The 23,535-nt window shown below is 41.9% G+C and overlaps 3 protein-coding genes across 4 annotated transcripts; all 3 read right to left on the bottom strand.

Moving 5' to 3' along the window:
• Window positions 1-340: 340 nt before the first annotated feature.
• On the bottom strand, window positions 341-6,343 carry LOC147208793 (uncharacterized). Its single transcript, XM_086106026.1, has 5 exons — window positions 6,233-6,343; window positions 5,097-5,435; window positions 3,617-3,733; window positions 685-743; window positions 341-617 (listed from the first exon to the last, which is right to left on the bottom strand). Exons 1-5 carry the CDS (start codon window positions 6,279-6,281, stop codon window positions 489-491), a joined length of 693 nt encoding a protein of 230 aa, XP_085962152.1. The 5' UTR covers window positions 6,282-6,343; the 3' UTR covers window positions 341-488.
• A 4,998-nt stretch (window positions 6,344-11,341) lies between these two features.
• Window positions 11,342-15,569, bottom strand: LOC147208792 (uncharacterized). The gene is made up of 7 exons (XM_086131589.1): window positions 15,158-15,569; window positions 14,240-14,353; window positions 13,804-14,154; window positions 12,841-13,188; window positions 12,609-12,735; window positions 12,105-12,168; window positions 11,342-12,030 (listed from the first exon to the last, which is right to left on the bottom strand). Exons 2-7 carry the CDS (start codon window positions 14,283-14,285, stop codon window positions 11,872-11,874), a joined length of 1,095 nt encoding a protein of 364 aa, XP_085987715.1. The 5' UTR covers window positions 14,286-14,353; window positions 15,158-15,569; the 3' UTR covers window positions 11,342-11,871.
• An 829-nt stretch (window positions 15,570-16,398) lies between these two features.
• On the bottom strand, window positions 16,399-23,325 carry LOC147208791 (uncharacterized). Of its 2 annotated transcripts, XM_086105993.1 has the most exons (5): window positions 23,025-23,325; window positions 21,888-22,226; window positions 17,302-17,418; window positions 16,665-16,723; window positions 16,399-16,597 (listed from the first exon to the last, which is right to left on the bottom strand). In XM_086105993.1, exons 1-5 carry the CDS (start codon window positions 23,071-23,073, stop codon window positions 16,469-16,471), a joined length of 693 nt encoding a protein of 230 aa, XP_085962119.1. In that variant the 5' UTR covers window positions 23,074-23,325; the 3' UTR covers window positions 16,399-16,468. The 2 variants fall into 2 exon arrangements, with proteins under 2 accessions (XP_085962119.1, XP_085962118.1); XM_086105992.1 differs by lacking the exon at window positions 17,302-17,418.
• Between the last annotated feature and the right edge of the window lie 210 nt (window positions 23,326-23,535).

Here is a 23,535-nt window from a genome sequence, read left to right as displayed (position 1 = left end):
GGGATACCGTACCTCTGTACCTGCGACCCAAGTGAGGATCAGTGGGGATGGATGGATGGATGGATAAAATTGACTTCAAAATTTTGGTGCAGGGTTCACTGTACATCGCATCAAAAAAAAAAAAAAAAAAGAAATGAGAAATGCAAGTAAACTTTTCTAGATGTTTTTTTTTTGCACTAATTAGCTATTTATCGATACATTAATCTTGTATATACAGTATATTATGACAATCAAACTGAAAGTATCTGGATTTTAAAAAAATATACTGTATCTTTAATTCATACAGCAATACAATACAGTAATTGAGTTATTTGGCAGAAATTATTTTATTCAAGGTGCCTTATTTTTCCTATGCAATGATTCAAGCAACTATTTGCAGCTGCAAGTAATAACAATAGGAAATAGTTATTTTCTTCGACTTAATTCGTTGCGAAATAACAAATGCGATTACAACGTGATTGCTAACTCGCATTTAGCTCGCTAGTGAGTTAGCTTTCAGTACGTGGAGCGGCTGGTGCAAATCCCGAACGAAGCTTCCGTCTCTCTGCTGCATCCAGCGTTTTGCTTTCCACCACGGTGAAGATCACAGCTGAGTTAAGGCGGGAGTCTTCGTCTCTCTGCAGGAAGAAGACGGGGAGTGAACAAATTCAAACAATAGATGCAACTTTATGAAGGGATACAAACATTGAATGTCGACCATCCTTGATAATCGCCAGGGTTCTTGCTTTGCGTTGAAACAGCCGCTGTAAAAGTAAAAAGTCAAAATTAATTTGCATCTAGTTTGAAAAAGGGGTTGTGGCATCAATGACTGACATGACCGAGATTGTCAACCACATGTTAGCTTGTGCGAAATTTCACGTATACGATATGACCGTTATTTATTTACATATGAATAACCATCCGTTTTCAACACCGGTTATCCTGAACAGGGTCGCTAGTGCTGGACCCTATCCCAGCTGACTTTGGGTGAAAGGCGGACTACACCCTGAACTGGTCATGAATAAGTCACAGGGCATTATGTATGAATAGCCGTATGAATCGTCAAAATTTGCAAGGAACTGCTGTCGACCACAACGGACGCCCAAATGTTCACACGCAGACTACTCCTGATGTTACCCACTTGGCCTCTCCCCTTAAAGGCACATATCCAAAACAAAAATATGACATTATGTATAGTAGTTACAATGTATTTACTCTAAGCAATACCAGGCACTACTTTTTCGGCCATTTTTGTTTGGTGGTGTGATGTTATAAAAAATAAACTAGTAAATATTATAAGAACCAGTAAAAGAGATCATTATCATGCACTATTAGAGCAGAATAAAAGTAACACACAAGAAATATGGAAGATACTTAACCAAGTAATCAGAAATAGTCCTAAAAAAATGTATTATCCAGAGTATTTTATCAAAGGCAAAAATACTATTTTGGAAAAAACTGCAGAAATAGCAACTGAATTTAATGAGTATTTTGTCAACATCGGCAGTAACCTAGCAAAACAAATTCCTGATCCAACAAACTTGTTTGAAATAGATAGATATGTAGAAAAAAACTCCTCCACGATGTTCCTTACTGCTGTAAAACAAGAAGAAGTATCAAATATTATAAAAACTTTTAAAAATAAAAAGTCAACTGATTGCTTTAATATTGACATGACAATAATAAAGCAGATTATAGAATATGTAGTGCGACCTTTCACGCACATATGCAACCTGTCATTCAAAGCTGGTATCTTTCCATCAAAAATGAAAATTGCTAAAGTTATTCCAATCTATAAAAGTGGAGAAAGACATCGGTTTACAAATTATAGACCAATATCACTACTACCACAATTTTCAAAAATATTAGAAAAACTATTTTCTCGCAGACTTGATAGCTTTATACAAAAGCATGCGCTGTTAAGTGAGAATCAATATGGCTTCAGGGAAAAACGGACCACCTCAATGGCAGTTATGGAGTTTGTGGAAGCAATAGCCACTAATATAGACAACAAAGAATTTACTGTTGGGGTTTTCCTAGATCTAAAAAAAGCTTTTGACACAATAGATCACAGTATATTATTGAAAAAACTAGAAAGATATGGCATTAGAGGTGTAGCTTATAAATGGATAAAAAGTTATTTAGAAAACAGATATCAGTACGTGCAACTCAACAATAAAAAAACGAATCAACTAAAAATCACTCACGGAGTTCCTCAGGGGTCAGTGCTTGGTCCAAAACTATTCATCTTATATATAAATGATATCTGCAAGGTCTCAAAACAATTTAAATGTGTCCTGTTTGCTGATGATACAACTTTCTACTGTTCTGGAATAAATCTGAAACAGCTCCTGACAACCGTAGAAAACGAATTAAACAAATTAAAAAACTGGTTCGACAGAAATAAATTGTCACTTAACCTGAAAAAATCGAAGTTAATTGTTTTTGGCACAAGACCAATCAAACACCAAGCTAAAATTATGGTAAACTCAATTGAGATAGAAAGAGCGTATGAAACCAAGTTTCTCGGATTAGTAATAGACTCAAAACTATGTTGGAAGCCACATATCGATAACGTAAAAAGAAAAATAGCCAAAACCGTAGGGATCCTCTACAAAACCAAGGAAGTGCTAAATAAGAGATCTTTGTACACATTATACACTTCATTATTATTACCATATATGACCTACTGTGTGGAAATATGGGGAAATGCCTGCAAAACAAACACACTCCCTATTCTCAACCTACAAAAAAAAGCAATTCGAATTATTAATAGATCAAAATATACGGAACCCACAAATCCACTATTTATCAAATTAAATACGATGAAATTTTATGACCTGGTTGACTTTAAAATCGCCCAATTAATGTACAAAGCACACAATAACCTGCTCTGCCAAAACATTCAGAAGTTTTTCGAAATTCGAGAAAGCAGCTATGATTTAAGAGGTACCAATTTATTCAAAAAACTCAAAACAAGAACAAACATCAAGCAAAGAAGTGTATCTATCAAAGGTGTTAATCTGTGGAATAATCTCGAAACGGACCTGAAAATGAGTAAATCGCTTGCTGAGTTCAAAAACAAATTCAAAAAAATAGTACAAACAACCTACATCAATCAGAGTTAAAATGATAAATTCAAAACATTAAATATAATGATAAATCAGAACTAAGTTGATAAATAGAGAAAGGTATATAAATATCCATTATGAATACAAGAGAAAATTGACACAAGAGTGTCAGGGTGTGGAAGTATATAATCCCGATACAAACCAAAAGTTGTAAAAATATCACGGTTAAGGGTAAAGTATGAGCCTTAATGGAGACTTCTTTCTTCTTACTTTTTTCTTTTCTGATTGATATAAAAATGATTTATTAGATACAATCACATAACGGGGTAGGACTAGATAAGTTTTTTACTTCTTCCTACTCCCTTGAACATAATAACTGTGTTGTATGAAGATTGATTTCTTTCTTTTTTTATCTACCTTATTTTCTGTCAAATTATTACTGTATATATGTTTTATGTTCAATAAACAAACCAAACCAAACCAAACCAATGTTAAGAGCTTTCCTGAGTCAAAAAAAAAATATGCCTTGGCTCACTGAGGGTTGGGAAACACAAACCTTCCATTACCTGTGTTGTTTTTCATAATGATGTTGATCAGTAAGGCGACGACCAGTAGACTGAAGGCCAAGATGGAAGAAAATAGAAGAATTTCCTTGTGTGAATTGTCCACTGGCATCACATTTTCTGAAGAAATGAAAGGAGACGCACACCCGTGAGCGTCCTCGCTAAACAACGGCAGAATTAAAGGGTAACAGACAGCTTTTGTGAACTCATCTTTTTGAAGAGCACAAATCGTATTGTATTGTAAAAACAAGTCTGATCTGAAGTCACATTAATTCATGAAAATATTAATACTTCAAATGAAGTAAAATTTTTACTTCGACTAATACTCATAACTTTAACTGATGTAAATAGGAAAGTTATCCATTGTGAGACAAATAAAGGGTTTCTTATCTTGATTACTTTTGTTCTTGCATCATTTTGTTTTTCCGCATCGCTTTTCCCACATGACTTTTCTGACATGACCACTTTGTTCTCACAATGCTATAACTTTCTTCTTGCAAATTTACAAATGTATTTTCTCAAAAATATTTAACCTCAGCGGCCTGGAGTTCAAGTGGTTAGTGCGTCGACCTCACAGTGCAGAGGTACTGGGTTCGATTCCAGCTCGGCCTTCCTGTGTGGGGTTTGCATGTTTTCCCCGTGACGGAGTGGGTTTTCTCCGGGTACTCGGGTTTCCTCCCACATTCCAAAAACATGCATGGCAGGCTGATTTAACACTATACATTGTCCCTAGGTGTGAGCTAAGTTGTCTGTGACTTTATGCCCCTGGCAGGGTCACCCATGGCAAACAGGTCCTAAGTGAGGGACCAAACAAAGCACGGCTGATCGACTCTGATGATGAATGAAAACATTGGACGGCGTATTTCCTTGCCCAGTTGCGCGTCACCAATCCCCGGCTACCAATTTGCAAATTCATTCTTGCAAAATTAACACTAATCGTGAAATTTGCTTGGCGTGTCATGTTCTCCAACCATCAATCCGTCCATCCATCCATAGTATCTACCTATCAATCCACCATCTATCCATATGTCCAACAGTATCTAGCTATTTATCCAGCATCCATCCATCCAAGGTTCATCCATCTATACTGCTACAGTATCCATCCATTTATCCATCCAAATACAGTATCTATCTATTCACCATTGATCCATCCATACTATCAATCTATAGTATCTATCTTTCCATTTATCCATTCATCTGTCCATCCATCAATTTATTTGCCCATTCATCCAATTACAGTTTCTATTCACCTTCCATCCATCCAACAATCCATCCGCTATAGTATCAATCCATGGTATCTATCCATCCATCCATTATCCATATGAGGTTCATCAACTCGAAATTCCAATATTGCGAAAAAAAAAAATGTGTGAGTCGTACATCAACTCACAAACCAGTTAAAATAAGTTACAGCTTAAGTCACAGTGCATCTGCTCGGCAATCTAATATCCCGCAAAAGTTACCAAGGGTAAAGAGTACTTACCAAGCAAGTCCAGTTTTGTTCCATTTGCAAACATGAAGTTCCCACAGACCTGTAGAGCGCAGTAGTAGGTGGCGCCATCCGACTCGCTGACATTGATGAAGAGCTTGTAGATGCATCGTTTGGGACTCATCTCGTCGCATTCCTCATTTGTCTTTCCATCGGCATGGCTGAGGCCCGAATGGGATCCGACTCTCAGCCAGTGCACGCTGTGTCGTCCCACACACGTGTCGTTCTTCTGGTCAAAGAGCACCGAGCACAGAAGGTGGACCGGGTCTCCTTGATGCAGTGGGCCTAATTCTGCTGGCCACTGCGTAAGAGTGTAGTTGGACATCATGGCACCTGTGGAATCATGAATGCTGAGCAACAATTAGAAAATAACGCCTTGTACTGTGACACGTGGCACATGGTCACAAACTGTTTCTTACTCTAGTGTTAGATATTTATGGCTTAGAAGTATTTTTTTAAACAAACAAACAAATAAAGAGCATAATTATAACTTTACTGCTGCGTCACTGTATGTTAGCATTAGACTACGGCGCATTGGTCAGCTAAAAGGCGCAAATCATTAGCCTAATAGCATTATCGCCCATGTCATTTTTACTATCAATAGCACTAAAAAAGACTAATGTGCCTGCTGGGTAAAAAAATGTCAGTCATCCAGGTCAGCAAAGACTAAAGACAGACAACTTGCTTGATGAATTTCCCCGTTTTCCCAAAAAGCTAAAATAATGACTTATGCAAATATGCTATTATGCTAGCGTATTGTAAAATATAGTCCAAACTAGCCGTTTCAGTGCTTCTATTTTTATTTCGAGTCGTTTTGTTGCACAAGTATCCATACAGTACTTTTACTTCCCGTTAAAGTATTTAACACCAGCACTTCTACATACTTGCTAACAAAATTGCAACTTTCTTGTTAGCCAGGGCTTTGGCCTTTGAGCATGAACTGGTTCAGAATCTTTTAGTTTTTTTAGCAAAGGGTTAAGAGGCGCTACAGAAAAAAACATATGTAAAGAACAGCGGTTGACCGGAATTCAGTTGTCTTGCAACACTATAGCCGCAATATCAGGGTATAATTTCTTCCTACAATTCACCAACGAGAACTGATTCTTAAAAAGAGTTAGAACAGAACATACGTCTTTGTTGAAGCATCAGCAACATCCAGAAAAAAATCCTCGCAATCATTTCTGAGTGGAGAAAAGAAACCGTGAAGAGTGCAACAATGCGCCACCGACTTTGACCGAACGTTTCCTGTCACGTCGTTCTTGTATGAAGTTGACAGGATTTTCAGGTCAGTTTGAATGGAAAGTCAAAATTCAAAGCCAACCGCTGAGTGTACTTAGTTTTCTTTGGCCTTTTTTTGTTTTTTTGTAAATGCCCGCTTTAAAGGTAAGTTTCCAAAGCATTTTGCGCTTTTGCTCTTGATCAGTCTAGCTTCATTCCCGTTGTGTGTTTGTATGTGTATGTCATTTTTCATAATAATTTTATGAATAACAGTAAAGACACTTGTCCCCCCCGCAACCCCCAAATAAATAAACTTTTTATTTTTTATTTTATTTTTTAATCTATGTTAATGTCTCCCATTCTAAAACAGCCACATGTTAAAAGTCGTGTTTGCATCAAACGTTTTAAAATATTAGGCACAAAACAAATGCTTACTGACCGAGCAAAAGGTGGTGGGCCCCTGAACGAATTTCACAGCAGAACTTTTTGCGTGCTACTGGCCATTGTAAGTATATTTATCAAATTGCGTGACAATTGTTGAAACTCGGGTCTTTCTGCAATTAACGAACGTGCCACATGATGGTGGCAAAGCTAATAGGAGAGTGGTACCAGTATTTGGTGTCCATTTAGTGTTGTTGTTGTGGTCAATCGCAAAGCGACTCGGATCTTTGTCAGGGAGGAGCTAAGTTAGCTGGGTCATTAGAGAACACAGGGGTCTTCACTGCACGTATATTTTTTCAAAATCTTATCACCTATAAGCCATTTAATTTCAAAGGTCATTTTGAAAGAGCACTGGTAGATAGTTTTATGACCTGTAAGATTTACAAATTGAATCAAAAATGGCGGCGGTGATGCATTCAGGGACATTAAGGAAGTCAGACAGAGAAAGTTTCAATGGTAGTTTAATTTTTAACATTCAACATCTGCATCATCAATCACTTTTGTGTTTTCAACCTGGAGAACATTGAAGTTTTTGGATTGAAATGATTTTGTCTTCTGTCTTCACATTGACGAGCTAAGAAACCTTCAAAGGGGTTGAGGGGTTGTGAGCGAAAATGACAAGCGTGAATTGTCACACACAGAGGTGAGCCGTGACATCAGGAAAAGCAGCTGAATTGGAGATAATACTGCCGATGGACACTTTTGCAAATGTGTAAAGTGAGTACGTGAAAGTAGAATACAGTAGTGTTTAGGGTTGCAAAAATTGCAGGAATTTTCAAAATCGGAACATTCCCATGGGCCTCACGTGCATCTCCTGGGGTACGCGTTATGGCCACCAGTTGGTCGTGAACTAAAGATTTACAAGTAGAATAATAATTTCATAATATTCTAGTAAGATGCACTTTTAGTCATTTTAGCAGGGGGATAAAGAATGTATGCCTGTGAGTATTGTCATATTGTGTTGTTCCACGGTTTATGTTGTTTCATTAGCTCGTGCAGGGCATTTTGCATTCTGCATTAGCATCATGCTAGTAACAAACCCAAGGCAAAGTTGGGTGGTTTTAAACGTGTCATTTTGTTTAGAGTAATGTTGAACTTGTTTTTCTTCAATGAAATAATTGACTGAAGAAAATATTTGTTGAAGACCACATTAAATGTTAGCATCTATTCTTGACCGATAACCTTTTCAAAAGTCTCCCATGGAAATGTACTAAAAATGTTCCTTCCCTTTGCAAGCCTAGTAGTGTTTTACCTTTTCGTGCCTTGCTATGCTTTTAATAGTCGTGCAAGAGCGCTTAGATGAGGCGTTTGTGAATGCATGACATATGAAGAACAACAGCAAGCGGCTTTTTCTGTGGTGCTGCAGTTTCCTTTTCTGCAATGTGTTGCTGTTGCTGCATGACAACAACAAGTGATTTTTTTTTCTCCCCCGAGTTGTGGAGTTTAATTAATAAATCACTTTAGGACAACATTTTTTTTCCCGAGACATCTTTTAAAATCAAGGCACTACTTTTGACTTTGTTGACCTCTGTGCGTCCATCCAACATTGGGTCGCAGCAGCGTTATGAATTCTGACCACACCAACTTATTTTGCATTCAAAGGTACATCCAGCAGATTTTGGCACAAAGAAAAGCAGCACATGCAACAAGTGATCTTAAAATAACTAAGCATTAAAAGCGGCATTAACATTTGATGCACTGGCTCAGGAGAAGAGGATCTCTGTCGTTGCCATGGTGTTCTCACATCACCTGCTTTTTATTTTTCTTTTCTATGTGGTCTGTAATATGCTCAGTGGACCGGCCTGGTAAGCTTTAAAGGTCATGTTAGCGTTAGCACCGGTGCTAACGTTCCTGTTTTGTTTATAGAACAGACGTATTGATCGTTGTTTACTGCTGTCCCTTTTTATTTACTAACTCAAAAGTAAAGAAAAGAGAATCAAGAGCTGGGACCAAGACAAACATTTTCAGCAGGTGCACTTACACTGCAAAAAAAATAGGGGTTAAAAATCTTGAAAGCAAAATATGCATTGGGGGGTATTTCTTCTTATCAGACAGTTTGTGTATAAAAACGTATCAATTGCTTCAGCAAGTTGCTTCTTGAAAAATCTGATGCTATTTTAAGTTGTAACTGAAAATGTATTACTGATTATGAGTTGGTTGTACAAAGACACTAGTTGAAAGCTGGTCTTATCAAGTCACAGTGCAGGTTGCTAGGATTCAATTATGGTTCCGGCCTTCCTGTGTGGAGTTTACATGTTCTCCCCATGCCCGCTTGGGCACTTCGGTTTCCTCCCACATTCCAAAAACATGCGTGGTGGGTTAATGGGACAGTCTGAATTGTACCATTGTACAATTTTGTTCAAATTCAGTACTACAGTTGTAATTCTTCTATTCTTTTCTCATTTTTGAAAGGCCAGTTTTTGCAGTATAAGCACACTCAACCACTCAACCAATTATTTGGGCAATGTCCAATGAACCAAATAGTCATGGTCCCTTCAAAATCAACTTGAGTTTTTGTCAAGACACACTTAAGTGGAATACACAAACACACACCGACAATCAGCCACAAGTTCAGCAATGATGGGTTGGCGTTAAAGGTAACGCTGAGCTGATTAGCTTCTTAATAAATCGATTTGGTCAATCGCAAATCAATCAGAAATCACGAAAACAAGTTAAGCAAAAAGTAAGCCAAGGGCCTTCTAGTTTCTTCTTTGTATTTTCCTGCCATCTGGATGTTGTATAGCACCATGCTGCCTCTCACAGGTCAGTCTTGGTCCTGCACTTGGGGTATCAGATAGGCGCAATTGTGTGGATGTTCTTCAAATGCTACGGATTTGATCTCTTGATTTTGGATGTTTTTGAATCAACTGGAAGAATTGAAATAGACTACTTTCGATTAATCAGAAGCTGTTGCGTCTACTATAAAAATACAGGTCAGATCTGGGTTGCTTGTCATATTCAACTTCAAACTTGATTTTCCAAAAGTTAAATACCTCAATGGTATCATCAGATCATCAACATCGGATGCTTTAGGTTGAACCTGACCGCTTTAAGGCACACAGATGTGTTAATATTTTAAATGACAGTTGCATACATGACAGTTTTTTTGGCCATGTGTGGGGTATCTCGCAATTTTAAAAATCAGGTAAAATTTTTTGAATGGGCATGTGAGTTCCCTGCTGGTAAGGTGGAGCTACACTGTAAACCCTGAGTCGAATGGCTTTGGTTCCAGCCAATCAGAGGCCTGAAGAAATTACACACAAAAAAGGCACATAACGAGGAAAAGTGTGTGAAGACAAAAGATGATGACATGAAGATTTTTGATTTATGGACCTAGACCCAGAGGGTTTTGGTTTGGGGGATGGAGGGGATTTTGGGGCACTTTTAATCCACTGAGGTTTTATTTGCATTTTGGATTTCCACCCCTGCCCGAGTTTTGTGTACAAACCGTGGAAGCCTAGATGAACATTGCTTAAAAAAATACATCTCGGAGGACAAGGGTCTCAAAGGTGAAGTTGATTTCCGTGTTTTTGTTTTTCAAGCTAGGCACGTACGGTTCCCTTTTTAGGCCAAAAAGGAGTGAGCGAACTTTCATTTTCCACAACGCAGTGTCCAAAGATCATGCAAATACACTAAATACACAATTAATTGGATTAGGGTATAAATTCTATATAGATTTATACATATATATAATTTCTTACACTTTTTTTAAAGGAATGTTACTCTATTCCGAAATGTAGTTTTTTTTGTTCTTACAAAGTACAAAATAATATCCTATGTAACACGTATAATCAACATTAATAAAAAAACAACTAATCAGTCCTTATCATATTTTAGAAGAAGAAAATTCATAATAAAAATAAGTTCTATGCTTTTTTTTTTCCTCCTCACTTGTATCTTACAATATATTTCTCTCTGCACGCGCACACACACTCACACGCGCACGCACGCACACACACGCAAGCGCTCTCTAAAACACACACGTACACACACGGTGTCCCCATTGTGGTTTCTCCTGCAGCAAACTGGCGGCCGTCGAACGGGATGTGTAAACAAAATGCATATTGTGTTAATGGCGGTGCCAAATTCACAAGACGGGTGTGGGGGAGGGGGTGCGGGGTGGAGCGGGGGCACCGTTACAACGGGCACCTGGCGCAGCCGCACTCCAGAGCCGTCTCCATCTCCTCGGAGTACGAGGTGCCGTCGGTGCAGCGGAACACCACCTTCCTCCGGAACCTATTGAGAGTGTTTTCTGCAGAGAGGTCAATTCACATGGACATCAATGGTGTAAAACATGGCGCTTGGACATCAAAATGTATCCACACGTTTTTTTGGTTTTTTTTTAATGGCGCTTGTCCTTATTAGAGCGGCAGGTGAACAGGAAACAATCAGCAGCAAACTGCATGGTACCAGGGATGGACAACTGAAGGCCAGAGTATATATCTATCTAATTCCTGATCCACTCATGGGGCATGCTGGCGCCTATCCCAGCTGACTTTGGATGAATACCGCAGCTCCTTTTGACTTCAGGTCAGATGGAATGTGCATACGTCACCATGATTGAAACTAGAACAACACTATTTACTGTACATTTAGTTATTTTTTTTATTTTTCAGCGATCAGCGACAAAACATGTTGGAAATAAACACAGCAGAAGCAATAAACTTGTCATCATTTTCACGTAAAGCACACGTTGAAGCTTTCACTGGCCAAGAAAAATGTCTACATTCATTGTTGATAGCGACAAAAACTGGTCATGATCATCAGTCATTGACATATTTGAACACGATTTTTTTTGGGGGGGGGGGGGGTTCTCAGTGAAGTAACTTTTCCAAAACTAATCAGCGTTATCATCGCATTTATGAACCTGCATAATGTCGTTCTCTCATTAGATCGACTGAACTGAATTTGAGTCAACAACATTTTCGTTTTTGCTTTGCTTTTAAATGGCTTAAATTCTTGCCTATAAATGCCTTTTAATGTTGTATCTTGAATTATGTAAAGCACATTGAGTTACCTTGCGTGTGAAACGCGCTCCATAAAAAAAAAGGAAAAAAAAAGGCTGCTTTGCCCAAAGTCCTCCCACAAAAGGCTGGGATGCTCAAGATTTTCAAGCAGTTTCATCGTTTTCGTCTCGTTTGGATTCCCGAAGACAGACGTCGGTGTACGTGCTAAAATCCTCGATGGTTCTTGTACTTGTTGGGCTCGCTTTGCCACGTTTCCTGGTGAGGATGGTCGGCACGGAGTAAACCAAAGAATCCTCGTTTCTCTGGGAAAACAAGTCGCGGGTGTCATGAAAGACGGTGGAAAGGGAGCAAACAGGTGGAGAACTTTTTGACTGACCTGCTGCATACGACTGCGTGTTTGGTCATGGGTTCGCTGACAAGCTGAACAGTGAAAAAAAAGTCTTCAGGTTCTTAAACAGGATTCAGAAGCCGGAGCTTTGGAGTTGTGCAAAATAACTTTTCTGTTATTTAACCCTGGAGAACCCAAGAACCCTTTTCTTCTTTGGAAAATGATGCATTTTACACAAAATGACTGCTATATGTTCACTGAACACCAAAATATATGTTTTTCCAAATATTTAATGCTTTAATCCTAATTTAGGATTAGGGCCAAATTTGACCCTTTGGGATTTAAGGGTAGCATTTGAGTAGCAGAATTTATAGGGGCCACATTTGACCCTGTGGGTTCTCCAGGGTTAAAAAAGAAAATATGGATTTATGTGTGTGTGTGTGTGTGTGTGTGTGTGTGTATACATATTTCGGATTGGGCGTGGCTCTATTTTTGTCTAAATGGTGCTAAACGGCTTTTGCACATCAAGTCTTCACGTGTGCTTTCTCTTACCTTGACGGTAAAAACAAGTTTTTTGTCTTGATCTTGTATATGAGAAAGGCCGACACGATGAAGTTTAAGGCCAAAGCAGCTCGCAAGACAAAGATAAGGGTCATTTGAAAATCACACCCGCTGCCGTCTGGATCATGAAAATTAAAAAACAAAAACAAAAACAGCCAACATGACAGCAATTCAAGTGATTTGAACTTTTGGAGTCTGGCACGACTGAAGATAAAATATTTACCTTCAATGATGTCTTTTTTTGCATTTCCCATGAAAATCTCCCCACACGCGGCCACTGCACAAGAGTATGTTCCGGCATCTGAGGAGCTGACGTTCTTTGACAAAGCGTAAACGCATTTCTGCACGGATCCATTTTCTTTTTCGCATTCTTCATGTGCGTAAACGAAGCTGGGATTTGCGTTTTCTGTTCCAGCGCTGAACCAGTAAACTCTGTGTCCGTCTGTGCATGATTTATTCTCCGAACGGGAGACGACCAAGCACCGTGAGGTCATGGACGGTCTTGGTTGGCTCCCGTCAGACCACAAGTCTTGGGTGACTGCAGAGACAGAAGGTTTTGTTTCCGGGAGGTCTGAAAAACAAAAGTTAGCTTTGAGTCTCGTGACGTGAATTCTTTTCTCGAAAGAGAATTTATGCTGGGTGTTTCACACATCGATTGCCACTTTACAAAAACTCACATCTGAGGAATTGGCAGAGGTACCGGATGAAAGTGGTTTTGCTTGAAACGTGAAATCTTCACGTTTTCTGCTGTGGTGGTTTTGTCAGGCCACTGATTTTTTATTATTATATATATATATATATATATATTTTTTTTTTTTGTGTTATACTGTACACGGTTTGCACCGATTTCATTAACATTTAATTTACTGATAATGTTCACTGGAAAGGAGAAGGCTCAACACACGATTTTGCATCGAATATTCAAAGCAACCACACAACAGTTGGAGCATACACAGAAATAGAATGCGACATCTAAGGAGGAGGTGTGTATGTGGCCCTGAAAAAGAACCGGGCGGCCACCGGTTCGAAACACCTTACAACGGAGCCCCCGAAAGTCAGTCATTGACAACCATTTGTCTGCCGTGCAACCAAGGCCTTACATGTTGACCATTTAGATTTTTGTGTTAATTTTCAAGTGATCAAGTGACACAGACTTATGGAACACCCTGCAGTGTGGCATAATTACCTATGACCTGCAGAAATATTCCATTCAGAAATATAATCTTGTTTAACCATGGGTTCCATTGCAAACAATAGTAGACTGCCATGTCGCTTTTTTGCACTGGATGAATGTGCAGAACGAACGATCCTTGCTTTTGTCCTGCTGTGATGCGATCTCCCTTGTTTGGCTCTGACTCAGTTAGACTTTTTGGCAAATCATAGTTTGAGGATAGATAAAAAAATTCAGGAAAAGCTCCAGAAACAAGTCGAATCCAAATAAGAGAGTCAACAAGGCCACTGTCGCGGGGACATGGCATGGAAACACTTCGTCCAACTTCAACGATCTCTGTTTTGAAGGTGGGACCACTCGTGCATCCTGAACGGAACAAAACACACACACAAAAAAAGGGAGATGTGAACAAGAGTACGTACGTCTCCATTTTGTTTGAGCGCGGACTTGCCTTCGTATGGGATCAACAAGAGAAGAAGATGAAGCGCCATCCGCATTTTGCTTTCGTTTCAGCAAGTGAGCAGCAGTCCCTCCCGACAGCATTAGTGTATTGACTTGAATCGATCTACACCAAAGGGGAGGAAACCATTTCACAGGCATCTGATTGGGCTGTTTCAGGTGTCGGCTCAACCCCAGTGAAAATATGTCCACCAAAACTTTCCAGTCAAAACTTGCATGATGTTCTCACAGCGGCGCCCCTTTGTGAGCTTTATACTGCACAGGTGTCAACCTAGGCACCCCGAGGGGCAGCATTTGGCCCACCACATCAGTTCATATGGCCTGCGAAAGTTCGCCCACTTCAAGCTACTTTCAGAAACATCAACATTTCAAATTTTCTTCATCTTGAGAAATCGCAAACAATTTTGTTGCCGATCTCACTTGTAAAACAAATGTAAGATTACTCGATTCTAATTACAATCATCAATTCATATTTGCACAAACAGCACTGACTCGCCTCCGATTTTAAAACTACTTCTCCACCGATTTGCCGTGATTTGTAACAGGCGACCATTCATTTTTTGGGGTTCCAAGTCATCACAACTTTCCAAATGAAACCATAACTGTGGAATTTGTTTGTTGGGTAATCAAGCCACAGAGTTCTTATTTATTCATTTATTCTGATTTCAATATTGTTGATACAATGCGCAATGTGGTACACGCGTGGTTTGCGCAATCAGAATCCGAGTCAGATTTATTGGCCGTGTATGCAAGAGAATCAAGGAATTGACTTCCCAGTTCCAACCCGTTCAGAGGAACACAGACAGGACTAACATGGGGGAGACAGAACGAGAACTCTGGCTGGCACGTGCAACCAAAATAATAATTAACAAAAAAGAAAGTAAAGTAGGTAAAACAGCCTTTTACTCACCAACAGGCACAGAGCAAACAACTGTACATTATGGAACTGAAAAAAAGGAAATAATTGTGGGATGAGGTCATCTACCTCTACACCTATTTCGCTTTTTCAAGTCAGCCGCAGCAACACAAAATCCGGAACCCTACACTACGGTCTTGGCTGGTCGAAACCCTTCAAACTTCTCTCCCTTCGTGAGCTCTTTTGTTTTCTCAATTTGTTTCAGCTCATGATGTGTGATGGAGGATCACAGTTTTTTTTTTTTTTTTGACACAGCGGCAGATGAATGAGATGAGGTGGAACAGTATGAAGTATGTGAAGCACGCCGATGACCGAATGTGATGCAACACACATTTCCTAACTGGCTGTTGGTACAGAAATGTCAATGCGGTCAGAGCACATCAGCGACATGTTGTTGTTTTGTTGCCAACTTGTGTTCAGTAGTTTGGTGACAACGTGCTGTTGCATGCCAAATGAGACCAAAAGACAAATTCTGATGTCTTGGCCAGTTTCTTCCTAGCTTCAGCTTACCCTCACATTTCCTGTCAATTCTATTCTGAATTGTTGGTCAAAGGCCCACCACAATGTGGAGAGAGAAGTTTGTGTTGGTACTTTAAACCAACACATTTTCCACATCCTTCCTTTCGAACATTGAAAACAGCCATGTCAGAAAAGAAGAGGCTTCAAATACATCTCCAGCAGCAGTGCAAATACACGCAAAATACACTCGAGGTTCCGTTTCAAATTTCATCTTTCTAAAATGATTTGGTTTCAATGTTAGTATGAAGGACTGGCTGGTCAACAAGTGGCCAGCGATTTGCTGGCGACCAGTTCAGGGGATACCGTGCCTCTGTACCTGCGACCCAAGTGAGGATCAGCGGGAATGGATGGATGGATGGATAAAATTTACTTCAAAATTTTGGTGCAGGGTTCACTGTACATCGCATCAAAAAAAAAAAAAAAAAAAAAGAAATGAGAAATGCAAGTAAACTTTTCTAGATGTTTTTTTTGCACTAATTAGCTATTTATCGATACATTAATCTTGTATATACAGTATATTATGACAATCAAACTGAAAGTATCTGGATTTTAAAAAATATATACTGTATCTTTAATTCATACAGCAATACAATACAGTAATTGAGTTATTTGCCAGAAATTCTTTTATTCAAGGTGCCTTATTTTTCCTATGCAATGATTCAAGCAACTATTTGCAGCTGCAAGTAATAACAATAGGAAATAGTTATTTTCTTCGACTTAATTCGTTGCGAAATAACAAATGCGATTACAACGTGATTGCTAACTCACATTTAGCTCGCTAGTGAGTTAGCTTTCAGTACGTGGAGCGGCTGGTGCAAATCCCGAACGAAGCTTCCGTCTCTCTGCTGTATCCAGCGTTTTGCTTTCCACCACGGTGAAGATCACAGCTGAGTTAAGGCGGGAGTCTTCGTCTCTCTGCAGGAAGAAGACGGGGAGTGAACAAATTCAAACAATAGATGCAACTTTATGAAGGGATACAAACATTGAATGTCGACCATCCTTGATAATCGCCAGGGTTCTTGCTTTGCGTTGAAACAGCCGCTGTAAAAGTAAAAAGTCAAAATTAATTTGCATCTAGTTTGAAAAAGGGGTCGTGGCATCAATGACTGACATGACCGAGATTGTCAACCACATGTTAGCTTGTGCGAAATTTCACGTATACGATATGACCGTTATTTATTTACATATGAATAACCATCCGTTTTCAACACCGGTTATCCTGAACAGGGTCGCTAGTGCTGGACCCTATCCCAGCTGACTTTGGGTGAAAGGCGAACTACACCCTGAACTGGTCATGAATAAGTCACAGGGCATTATGTATGAATAGCCGTATGAATCGTCAAAATTTGCAAGGAACTGCTGTCGACCACAACGGACGCCCAAATGTTCACACGCAGACTACTCCTGATGTTACCCACTTGGCCTCTCCCCTTAAAGGCACATATCCAAAACAAAAATATGACATTATGTATAGTTGTTACAATGTATTTACTCTAAGCAATACCAGGCACTACTTTTTCGGCCATTTTTGTTTGGTGGTGTGATGTTAAGAGCTTTCCTGAGTCAAAAAAAATATGCCTTGGCTCACTGAGGGTTGGGAAACACAAACCTTCCATTACCCGTGTTGTTTTTCATAATGATGTTGATCAGTAAGGCGACGACCAGTAGACTGAAGGCCAAGATGGAAGAAAATACAAGAATTTCCTTGTGTGAATTGTCCACTGGCATCACATTTTCTGAAGAAATGAAAGGAGACGCACACCCGTGAGCGTCCTCGCTAAACAACGGCAGAATTAAAGGGTAACAGACAGCTTTTGTGAACTCATCTTTTTGATGAGCACAAATTGTATTGTCCTCTCCGTGAGCCGTCACCTTACCGTGGTGGAGGGGTTTGTGTGTCCCAATGATCCTAGGAGCTAAGTTGTCTGGGGTTTTATGCCCCTGGCAGGGTCACCCATGGCAAACAGGTCCTAGGTGAGGGACCAGACAAAGCACGGCTCACAAAGCCCCTTATGATAGATAAAATCGATGGCACTCAGTTTCCCTTGCCCGGACGCGGGTCACCGGGGCCCCCCTCTGTAGCCAGGCCTGGAGGTGGGGCTCGTTGGCGAGCGCCTGGTGGCCGGGCCTACACCCATAGGGCCCGGCCGGGCTCAGCCCGAAGAGGCAACGTGGGTCCCCCTTCTCATGGTCTCACCACCCGTGGGCGGGGTCAAAGGGGTCGGGTGCAATGCGAGCTGGGCGGCAGCCAAAGGCGGGGACCCTGGCGGTCCGATCCTCGGCTGCAGAAGCTAGCTCTTGGGACATGGAATGTCACCTCTCTGGCAGGGAAGGAGCCCGAGCTGGTGTGTAAGGTAGAGAAGTTCCGACTGGATATAGTCGGACTTGCCTCCACACACAGCCTGGGTTCTGGTACTAGTTCTCTCGAGAGGGGTTGGACTCTCTTCCACTCTGGAGTTGCTCATGGTGAGAGGCGCAGAGCAGGTGTGGGCATGCTCATTGCCCCCCGGCTCAGTGCCTGTACATTGGGATTCACACCGGTAGACGAGAGGGTTGCTTCCCTCCGCCTTCGGGTGGGGGGACGGGTCCTGACTGTTGTTTGTGCATATGCACCAAACAGCAGCTCAGCATACCCACCCTTTTTGGAGTCCTTGGAGGGTGGGCTGGAGAGTACTCCTGCTGGGGACTCCCTTGTTCTACTGGGGGACTTCAATGCTCACGTGGGCAATGACAGTGAGACCTGGAGGGGCGTGATTGGGAGGAACGGCCCCCCCCGATCAGAACTCGAGTGGTGTTTTGTTATTGGACTTCTGTGCTCGTCACGGACTGTCCATAACGAACACCTTGTTCAAACATAAGGGTGTCCATATGTGCACTTGGCACCAGACGGGGGACATTGAGTCCGAGTGGACCATGTTCCGTGCCTCTATTGTTGAGGCGGCCAATCTGAGTTGTGGCCGTAAGGTGGTTGGTGCCTGTCGTGGCGGCAACCCTCGTACTCGCTGGTGGACACCAGCAGTAAGGGATGCCCTCATGCTGAAGAAGGAGTCCTATCGAGCCTTTATGGACTGTGGGACCCCAGAGGCAGCTGACGGGTATCGACTGGCCAAGCGGAACGCAGCTTCGGTGGTCGCCGAGGCAAAAACCCGAGCGTGGGAAGAGTTCGGTGAGGCCATGGAAGCCGACTTCCGGACGGCTTCGAGGAAATTCTGGTCCACCATCCGACATCTCAGGAGGGGGAAGCAGTGCACCACTAACACTGTGTACAGTGGGGATGGGGCACTGCTGACTTCGACTCGGGACGTTGTGAACCGGTGGGCAGAGTACTTCCAAGACCTCCTCAACTCCACCAACACGTCTTCCTTGGAGGAAGCAGAGTCTGAGGACCCTGAGGTGGGCTCTCCTATCTCTGTGGTTGAAGTCACCGATGTGGTTAAAAAGCTCCTCGGTGGCAAGGCCCCAGGGGTGGATGAAATCCGCCCGGAGTTCCTCAAGGCTCTGGATGTTGTGGGGCTGTCCTGGTTGACACGCCTCTGCAACATCGCGTGGTCAACGGGGAGAGTGCCTCTGGATTGGCAGACCGGGGTGGTAGTCCCTCTTTTTAAAAAGGGGGACCGGAGGGTGTGTTCCAACTACAGAGGGATCACACTCCTCAGCCTCCCTGGTAAGGTCTATTCAGGGGTGCTGGAGAGGAGGGTCCGTCAGGAAGTCGAGCCTCAGATTGAGGAGGAGCAGTGTGGTTTTCGTCCCGGCCGTGGAACAGTGGACCAGCTCTACACCCTTAGCAGGGTCCTCGAGGGTATGTGGGAATTCGCCCAACCAGTCTACATGTGTTTTGTGGACTTGGAGAAGGCGTTTGACCGTGTCCCTCGGGGAGTTCTGTGGGGGGTGCTTCGTGGGTATGGGGTACCGAACCCCCTGATACGGGCTATTCGGTCACTATACCACCGATGTCAGAGTTTGGTTCGCATTGCCGGCAGTAAGTCGGAATCGTTTCCAGTGAGGGTAGGACTCCGCCAAGGCTGCCCTTTGTCGCCGATTCTGTTCATAATCTTTATGGACAGAATTTCTAGGCGCAGCCGAAGCGTTGAGGGCGTCCGTTTTGGTGGCCTCAGTATTGCATCCCTGCTTTTTGCAGATGATGTGGTGCTGTTGGCTCCTTCAAACAGGGCTCTCCAACTCTCACTGGAGCGTTTCGCAGCCGAGTGTGAAGCGGTTGGGATGAAAATCAGCACCTCCAAATCTGAAACCATGGTCCTCAGTCGGAAAAGGGTGGAGTGCCCCCTCCGGGTCGGGGGAGAGATCTTGCCCCAAGTGGAGGAGTTTAAGTATCTTGGGGTCTTGTTCACGAGTGAGGGCAGGAGGGAGCGAGAGATCGACAGGCGGATCGGTGCAGCGTCTGCTGTGATGCGGACGTTGTATCGGTCTGTCGTGGTGAAGAAGGAGCTGAGCCAAAGGGCGAAGCTCTCAATTTACCGGTCGATCTACGTTCCAACCCTCATCTATGGTCACGAGCTATGGGTCGTGACCGAAAGAACGAGATCCCGGATACAAGCGGCCGAAATGAGTTTTCTCCGCAGGGTGTCCGGGCTCTCCCTTAGAGATAAGGTGAGAAGCTCGGTCATCCGGGAGGGGCTCAGAGTCGAGCCGCTTCTCCTCCACATCGAGAGGAGCCAGATGAGGTGGCTTGGGCATCTGATTCGGATGCCTCCTGAACGCCTCCCTGGTGAGGTGTTCCGGGCATGTCCCACCGGGAGGAGACCCCGAGGAAGACCCAGGACACGCTGGAGTGACTATGTCACCCAGCTGGCCTGGGAACGCCTCGGGATCCCCCGGGGAGAGCTGGAAGAAGTAGCTAGGGAGAGGGAAGTCTGGGCTTCCCTGCTAAAGCTGTTGCCCCCGCGACCCGGCCCCGGATAAGCGGTAGAAGATGGATGGATGGATGGACAAATTGTATTGTATTGTAAAAACAAGTCTGATCTGAAGTCACATTAATTCACGAAAATATTAATAATTCAAATGAAGTAAAATTTTTACTTTGACTAATACTCATAACTTTAACTGATGTAAATAGGAAAGTTATCCATTGTGAGACAAATAAAGGTTTTCTTATCTTGATTACTTTTGTTCTTGCATCATTTTGTTTTTCCGCATCGCTTTTCCCACATGACTTTTCTGACATGACCACTTTGTTCTCACAATGCTATAACTTTCTTCTTGCAAATTTACAAATGTATTTTCTCAAAAATATTTAACCTCAGCGGCCTGGTGTTCAAGTGGTTAGTGCGTCGACCTCACAGTGCAGAGGTACTGGGTTCGATTCCAGCTCGGCCTTCCTGTGTGGGATTTGCATGTTTTCCCCGTGACAGAGTGGGTTTTCTCCAGGTACTCGGGTTTCCTCCCACATTCCAAAAACATGCATGGCAGGCTGATTTAACACTATAAATTGTCCCTAGGTGTGAGCTAAGTTGTCTGTGACTTTATGCCCCTGGCAGGGTCACCCATGGCACACAGGTCCTAAGTGAGGGACCAAACAAAGCACGGCTGATCGACTCTTATGATGAATGAAAACATTGGACGGCGTATTTCCTTGCCCAGTTGCGCGTCACCAATCCCCGGCTACCAATTTGCAAATTCATTCATGCAAAATTAACACTAATCGTGAAATTTGCTTGGCGTGTCATGTTCTCCAACCATCAATCCGTCCATCCATCCATAGTATCTACCTATCAATCCACCATCTATCCATATGTCCAACAGTATCTAGCTATTTATCCAGCATCCATCCATCCAAGGTTCATCCATCTATATTGTTACAGTATCCATCCATCCATCCATCCAAATACAGTATCTATCTATTCACCATTGATCCATCCATACTATCAATCTATAGTATCTATCTTTCCATTTATCCATTCATCTGGCCATCCATCAATTTATTTGCCCATTCATCCAATTACAGTTTCTATTCACCTTCCATCCATCCAACAATCCATCCGCTATAGTATCAATCCATGGTATCTATCCATCCATCCATTGTCCATATGAGGTTCATCAACTCGAAATCCCAATATTGCAGAAAAAAAAATGTGTGAGTCGTACATCAACTCACAAACCAGTTAAAATAAGTTACAGCTTAAGTCACAGTGCATCTGCTCGGCAATCTAATATCCCGCAAAAGTTACCAAGGGTAAAGAGTACTTACCAAGCAAGTCCAGTTTTGTTCCATTTGCAAACATGAAGTTCCCACAGGCCTGCAGAGCGCAGTAGTAGGTGGCGCCATCCGACTCGCTGACATTGATGAAGAGCTTGTAGATGCATCGTTTGGGACTCATCTCGTCGCATTCCTCATTTGTCTTTCCATCGGCATGGCTGAGGCCCGAATGGGATCCGACTCTCAGCCAGTGCACGCTGTGTCGTCCCACACACGTGTCGTTCTTCTGGTCAAAGAGCACCGAGCACAGAAGGTGGACCGGGTCTCCTTGATGCAGTGGGCCTAATTCTGCTGGCCACTGCGTAAGAGTGTAGTTGGACATCATGGCACCTGTGGAATCATGAATGCTGAGCAACAATTAGAAAATAACGCCTTGTACTGTGACACGTGGCACATGGTTCACAAACTGTTTCTTACTCTAGTGTTAGATATTTATGGCTTAGAAGTATTTTTTTAAACAAACAAACAAATAAAGAGCATAATTATAACTTTACTGCTGCGTCACTGTATGTTAGCATTAGACTACGGCGCATTGGTCAGCTAAAAGGCGCAAATCATTAGCCTAATAGCATTATCACCCATGTCATTTTTACCATCAATAGCACTAAAAAAGACTAATGTGCCTGCTGGGTAAAAAAATGTCAGTCATCCAGGTCAGCAAAGACTAAAGACAGACAACTTGCTTGATGAATTTCCCCGTTTTCCCAAAAAGCTAAAATAATGACTTATGCAAATATGCTATTATGCTAGCGTATTGTAAAATATAGTCCAAACTAGCCGTTTCAGTGCTTCTATTTTTATTTCGAGTCGTTTTGTTGCACAAGTATCCATACAGTACTTTTACTTCCCGTTAAAGTATTTAACACCAGCACTTCTACATACTTGCTAACAAAATTGCAACTTTCTTGTTAGCCAGGGCTTTGGCCTTTGAGCATGAACTGGTTCAGAATCTTTTAGTTTTTTTAGGAAAGAGTTAAGAGGCGCTACAGAAAAAAACATATGTAAAGAACAGCGGTTGACCGGAATTCAGTTGTCTTGCAACACTGTAGCCGCAATATCAGGGTATAATTTCTTCCTATAATTCACCAACGAGAACTGATTCTTAAAAAGAGTTAGAACAGAACATACGTCTTTGTTGAAGCATCAGCAACATCCAGAAAAAAATCCTCGCAATCATTTCTGAGTGGAGAAAAGAAACCGTGAAGAGTGCAACAATGCGCCACCGACTTTGACCGAACGTTTCCTGTCACGTCGTTCTTGTATGAAGTTGACAGGATTTTCAGGTCAGTTTGAATGGAAAGTCAAAATTCAAAGCCAACCGCTGAGTGTACTTAGTTTTCTTTGGCCTTTTTTTGTTTTTTTGTCAATGCCCGCTTTAAAGGTAAGTTTCCAAAGCATTTTGCGCTTTTGCTCTTGATCAGTCTAGCTTCATTCCCGTTGTGTGTTTGTATGTGTATGTCATTTTTCATAATAATTTCATGAATAACAGTAAAGACACTTGTCCCCCCCGCAACCCCCAAATAAATAAACTTTTTATTTTTTAATCTATTTTAATGTCTCCCATTCTAAAACAGCCACATGTTAAAAGTCGTGTTTGCATCAAACGTTTTAAAATATTAGGCACAAAACAAATGCTTAC

This window comes from Hippocampus guttulatus, chromosome 2 (genome assembly GCF_054856545.1).
Source record: "Hippocampus guttulatus isolate MCC_2025c chromosome 2, RoL_Hgut_1.0, whole genome shotgun sequence".
NCBI classification, from domain to species: Eukaryota; Metazoa; Chordata; class Actinopteri; order Syngnathiformes; family Syngnathidae; genus Hippocampus; species Hippocampus guttulatus.
The sequence above is the reverse complement of the archived record's forward strand: the minus strand, read 5'-3'. Positions and strand labels throughout refer to the sequence as shown.